At 45.4% G+C, this 6,000-nt stretch overlaps 1 protein-coding gene across 2 annotated transcripts in view; it reads left to right on the top strand.

The window, feature by feature from the left end:
* The first annotated feature begins 2,179 nt into the window (after positions 1-2,179).
* FBLN1 (fibulin 1) overlaps positions 2,180-6,000 on the top strand; it is a 60,435-nt gene continuing 56,614 nt past the window's right edge. For both annotated transcript variants that reach the window (XM_053387581.1, XM_053387582.1), the window contains exon 1: positions 2,180-2,581. In XM_053387581.1, the coding sequence (XP_053243556.1) occupies positions 2,515-2,581 (67 nt within the window). In that variant the 5' untranslated portion in view covers positions 2,180-2,514. The remainder of the gene's footprint in view (positions 2,582-6,000) is intronic.

The following is a 6,000-nucleotide window of genomic DNA, read 5'->3' as shown; positions in this document are numbered from 1 at the left end:
GTATTTCCTTTCTGCCTCCACAACCCTTTAACCAGGATTAGGCAACCTAAGGCCCGTGGGCCAGATGCGGCCCAATTGCCTTCTAAATCTGGCCCACGGACGGTCTGGGAATCAGCATGTTTTTACATGAGTAGAATGTGTTCTTTTATCTAAAATACATCTCTGGGTTATTTGTGGGGGCTGCCTGGTGTTTTTACATGAGTAGAATGTGTGCTTTTATTTAAAATGCATCTCTGGGTTATTTGTGGGGCATAGGAATTTGTTCATTTCCCCCCCCCCCAAAAAAAATATAGTCTGGCCCACCACATGGTCTGAGGGACGGTGGACCGGCCCTTGGCTGGAAAAGGTTGCTGACCCCTGCTTTAACCTTTGGAACTGATTTCCTGTCCCAGGCAACTCTCTACGCTGTGCAATGTGGTAAGCCAGTGCCAGATTTAGAAGGCACCAAGCCGAGGCGGCACAATATTGAGAAGATCCATACTTGTGAAGATCTATTTGGGGGCGCCTTGCGCAAGGTGTCATTTTACAAAAAATTACCAGATTCCACTCCTGTGATAATGAAATAACAATAGGGGGGGGGGGGACAATAGAAGGCAATTATCAGTTGCTAACAGCACCATATTGATTGCATTGTCCATGGACCAGCAGAGGCAGGTGGTCCCCTCCAGGCATTGCTTGGAATCAGCCCACAGCTGGACGAGATGGGCATTGGTCTGATCAGATGGCAGTTCATAGAGCCTTAACAAACCATCCAGATATAAGTAATGATGATAATAATAACATCTTAAGAGCAAGAAACAAGATTTTCGCTCCACTTTTAAATATGGAGGCCTGGCTGGAAGAAATATGGACCTTATTGGGACAGAGCTTCTTCGAGATTTGGTGTTTAATATAAAGGACTATCAAAAAAACCGGCAGAGAGGAATTGAGAGAGAGTTGAGAGCCTCAGACGTGAGGTCGCCAGGCTGACTGCAGATGGACTGATGGACTTTTGTTGGGGTTCGAAACCCGGAAAGGGGGTGGAGGGGCTTTGGGAATCCAAAGGGTGTACAATTTTATTCTGTTTCATTTAATTTTGTTTTGCTACTAACATAAAAATGGGGAATTCGTGGAAGGGAATTGGGGTCGACCTTAGAAAAAGATTTTTAAGAATAAGTACTGATGTATAAAGATTGAGGTTTATAAGTTAAAATTGGTTAATTAAAATGAATTAAAGAAAATAAAGTAAAGTTTGGGGACAAGAACTTGCTGAGCTAAAAATTGGAACTGGAATAGAAGAAGGGGAGGTGTGGGGAAGTCAAGGAAATTGGTTATTGACAGTAAGAAATGTAAATTTTATGTGTTTTTAATTGTTTTTTTTGTTTTTTCTTTTTTTTGAAAATTTCAATAAATATTTATAAAAAATAATAATAATAACATCTTAAGAGTTCCAAGTAAACCATTAAACGAATTAACTACAATATTTTGGGGCTCACTGGTTGAAGATTAAATGTGGATGTAGAACAGTCCAGTTTTGTAAGTCATTGATTGCTGGTCACTTGGATGATTACTAGAGTTCTGTGTAAATGAGAAGCCCAGAGCACTCTTAGAGGAATGGGGTGGGGGTAACCTGCAAGCCTAGGAAGCAACCCCTCTCTTCAAATAGGACTGAGCACTATCTGCTCTTATTGAAATAACATTTGACCCTCAGTTAATCTAATCCCCACACAAACAGCGCAGCCGGAGGGAGGCTGATGGGCTCCGGGCAGATCCTCCTTTGGACCAAAGATCACTCTGCATCTTGTTTGGATAAGATAAAAACGAGATACCATTTAAACGAGTGTGCTTTAATTGGAGAATTTTTGCATTGCTTCCTTTGCCTCCTTTTTTCAGCTCCAGATTTTCTCTCAGTCATTAAGACATATACATTCAGGACAATCTGTAGGAAGAACGGAGACTTTTAAACTTTCCACTGAGCGGCCAGGAAGCGGCCTTGACTTTTTCCGGCATCCCACTTTTTTGTTTATGTGGGATTTTGCTTGCGCTGAAGGTATTTCGAGAATTCCCTTTCTGTTTGGAGGAGGAAACCTGAACCAAACAGTCTTGGCCACGAGGTTGTTTCCCAAGGTTCCTAAGTTGGTGGAGAGAGAGAGAGACAGACTCTGTAATAAGAAGAAAACCGGGCGGGGGGCGGGAGAAGGACCACCCCGGGATCCAGCAGAGGACTTTTCAAAGGCCCCGCCTCCAGGCTGTGTTTCGCCTTAAACGTCTGCAAGCGGGATAATTGAAAGGAAGGCAGGAAGGCAGCAAATTAACTCCTCACACAGTTACTTTGTAGCGGGTAATCCTCGCAGGCTCCTTCCTTCTCGACCCGCCCTGAGTGGCGAGGGGGACTTTAGCCGAGGTAGGAGCAAGAAAGTCAACTCAAACTCAGACAGAGGGCGCGGGAGGGAGCGAGCCAGAGTGAAGCCCCTGCCTGCGGCTGCTGCGCTCTCCTTCCCGGGACCCTTCCTGCCGCTTCCGCGCCGCTCACTGATGGAGAATCTGCGCAGGATCCGGCTGCTCCTTGTTCTGGCTTCGGTGCCTTTGTGCGGCGCGCAAGGTAAGCAAACAGCTGCAATGCTGCAAAATGTTTGAATTGCAGGGCGAGGACGACGAGGAGAAGACCGGCTGCCTCCCCCCTCACTCGCCACGGGCTGGGAAAGCCAAGATTTGACCCGGGGCAAAAGAGTCTGCTCTCGTGGAAAGTGTGTGTGTGTTTTGGGGCTGTCTTCTAATCTTTGCGCCTGGCTGGGGACTGAAGCCCCTCGAGTTGGCGTGCAGGTTACTAGTTTCTTGCAACTAAACTAAAGCGCCCTCATCTGCCCCATTCTGAGTGTAGTTGATTTCGACGAGGCTGAAGTTATTTTTCCTTGAGGTTATTTTACGATACCCAATACCTGGAAATTTCGACATTCAGAAACATTTTCACGAAAGGAGAAAGGAGGAGACAAATTCATTTCGGAAGCCAGCTCTTGCTCACTTACGTGGTGCCGCTTACTTCCGAGTAAATATGCATATCGATAATCGATAAATCTGTAAGGTGTAACATTATTTATAACTTAAGCACAAGAGATGCCTTTGCCTTTGCCTTTCTGGTCAAACCAGCCATGCTCCGAGTGTGGATGTGAGCAGGGCTTTCTTCAAGCCGGAACTCTCTGGAACTCAGGTCCTGCCCCCTCAGGTGGGCGCCTTTGCCATTCTAAGAGAACGAGGGGGGCATTCTTTTTCTTGAAAAATAGCACTGGATGTGACCCTAGTGCAAACCACAGATTCCTCATAAATGCCCTGTTAAACAGATGCCCAGTTTACGCCATCAGGGCGTGGTGCACATTCAGTGTTATCTGTGTGGTGGAAGAAGGAAGAGTATGGCCCTGTTAAATGTACAGTGGTACCTCAGGTTACATACGCTTCAGGTTACATACACTTCAGGTTACAGACTCCGCTAACCCAGAAATAGTGCTTCAGGTTAAGAACTTTGCTTCAGGATGAGAACAGAAATCGTGCTCCAGCGGCGCGGCGGCAGTGGGAAGCCCCATTAGCTAAAGTGGTGCTTCAGGTTAAGGACAGTTTCAGGTTAAGTACGGACCTCCGGAACGAATTAAGTACTTAACCTGAGGTACCACTGTACAAAGGTTTAGGTGTTGATCTGTATGCTCTGCCTTGGGGAAACCTGTGGCCCTCCAGATGCTCCTCTCACCCCTAGTCATTTGCCCTGCTGGCTGAGGAGAGTTGGAGTCCAGCAGCGTCTGAGGAGCCACAGGTTCTCAATCCCTTCTGATGTGTAAGGGGGGAAGCATTTTTCTGGAGGAAACTGTGATTCTGTTAAGATTAAAAACACAAGTAGATTCTCAAGGGGGCTTGCAGCAGGTTATAATCACTCAGAAAAACCCTCCACATGTACATGTGACACATACGTGGCCCAGCACCCAAATTCTTCTGGCTGATGTTTGTGGCTAGAGAATGTCTCCCTCTGCATTCCCAGAGCTCTGGGCAGGTGGAGCTGTGTGCTCTGTCTGACAGGGCTGGGGAGGCAAAGTTCCTTGCAGCTGCTCTCCCCTGGTTGATGGCTGGGAACAGGCTGGTCTTCCCTTTGCCAGAATGTTCTTCCTGGGAGGCCTGGGCTGCCAGCCTACCAGGGGCTCTTGAGCCACTGTTGGATCATTAGAATATTTTAATTTAATGAGATTAAAATGACCCTTTATTAGGACCAACCCCCCCAAAATTCTGGTGTGGGGTGTAAGCTTCCAAGTTCACCAGGTCGATTTTCAAGTTAGATGTTGCCATAGTGTCTGCACATAGGGTGGCCACTTTGGCCAGGCGTACCACTTGTGTGCAATCCTCAGTGTGGACCCAAATGCCACCCCTGAGCCAGACTAGGATAATAGAACTGTAGAGTCAGAAGGGACCCTGAGGGTCATCTAATCCAACCCCCTGCACTACACTGCAGTGTGTAGTGTAGTTGGGTATTAGAGTTGGCCTCTGGGAGGTCTACATTCACATTTGAAGCTAACTGGCTGGTCTTGGGCAATCAGTCTAATCCACAGAGGTGTTGTGAAGATAACCTAGGAAGGACCCAGGTAAGATTAATGCTACTTACTGTTTATGTTATTATGCACCTGAAAGGCTCAAATAAGTTTCTTTTTCAGTAATCCTTACTCTTGTGAGGTGGGCCAGCGCTATTTTCCCTGTGTTTCCAGTGCAGTGGTTGAGAGATAGCAAAGTCACCTTGCAAGTTCATGACTGAGATGACATTTCAATTTAAGACTTTCAGGTCACATTGCTAACTAATGACTAGTTCGAAAGCAGACCAGCGAGAGTAGAAAAATAAGTAGCACTGTGGCAGGAAGGTAGATGGCATTTCCATGCGCTCTGGCTTCCGTCACAGTGTCCCGTTGCACCAGAAGCGGTTTAGTCATGCTGGCTACATGACCCGGAAAGCTGTCTGCAGACAAATGCCTGCTCCCTCGGCCTGAAAGCGGAGATGAGGGCCACACCCCATATTCAAAGCATTTACAAAGCACCTTTGTTGTTTGAGGAATTCCAAAGTTATCATCATCTTGTTCTTTTTTTTAAAATAATTTTTATTAACTGGCCAATCACATCAGATTAAATCACATCACATAAATTCCGAATTACAAAGCCAAATTTTAAAATTTGTTGGGGGGACCCATACTTCAAGATCCGAAGGGGAATTCTGATCATCTTCTTGCTACTGCGTTAATGTCCAAATCAGTCCAAATCAGTCCAGACAAAGTTCATAATTCTATCCCATCTTATCTTGCTGTTTCCACATCACATCTTGTTCATATAATTTCTCTTTTTTTCTTTATGATCTCTTCTGATAGTCTCCTTAAGCCGATAAACACCAATAGTAATAATAATCCTGTGTGAATTTTCCGTTCTTCTAATCCTCAAATCAAGATGGTTTCCATATATCATCTCCTTCATAGATAACATCGCTCTTTCCATCATAATCTTGCGAAACTGTCGCTCTTAAGTCCCACTGAGGAGTTTAATCCACAATATATAAACAGCTTGTTTCTCTCTTTCTCCTCCCAGACTCAAGACCTCTGACAGAGCTTCCCAATATGGCGACAGCGTTTTTAACTGTGTCATTTCAAAGCTCTTATACCTTCCAGGCTCTTCTTGAAACATGCTTTGGTTCGAAAGTTTATCTCCACACAGCCTTAAATCCACAGCTTAAGTCCTTAAAACGACATTTCTGACTCTTAAGGGGAGGGGATTCTTGTTTAATCACATAAGAAAAGAAAGGAAAGTTTTTTCCCCCTCCCCCATCAGTCATTTGCCGTACCGTGTCTTGGCATATCTTCTCATGTTTTATCTTGTCTTGTTTTATCAGAGATCTCTTCTGTTAGCAGTCTTTACTCCCCCTTCTTCCTTGAAGTATGTGCAATTCGTCTTGTCCAAATTGTTTCTTTTGAAGTTCTTGCAGCTAGTGGCGCGAATCAGGGACGGCGT

The sequence above is a fragment of the Podarcis raffonei genome, chromosome 5 (genome assembly GCF_027172205.1).
Source record: "Podarcis raffonei isolate rPodRaf1 chromosome 5, rPodRaf1.pri, whole genome shotgun sequence".
NCBI classification, from domain to species: domain Eukaryota; kingdom Metazoa; phylum Chordata; class Lepidosauria; order Squamata; family Lacertidae; genus Podarcis; species Podarcis raffonei.
This window is presented reverse-complemented; position numbering and strand designations above follow the sequence as displayed.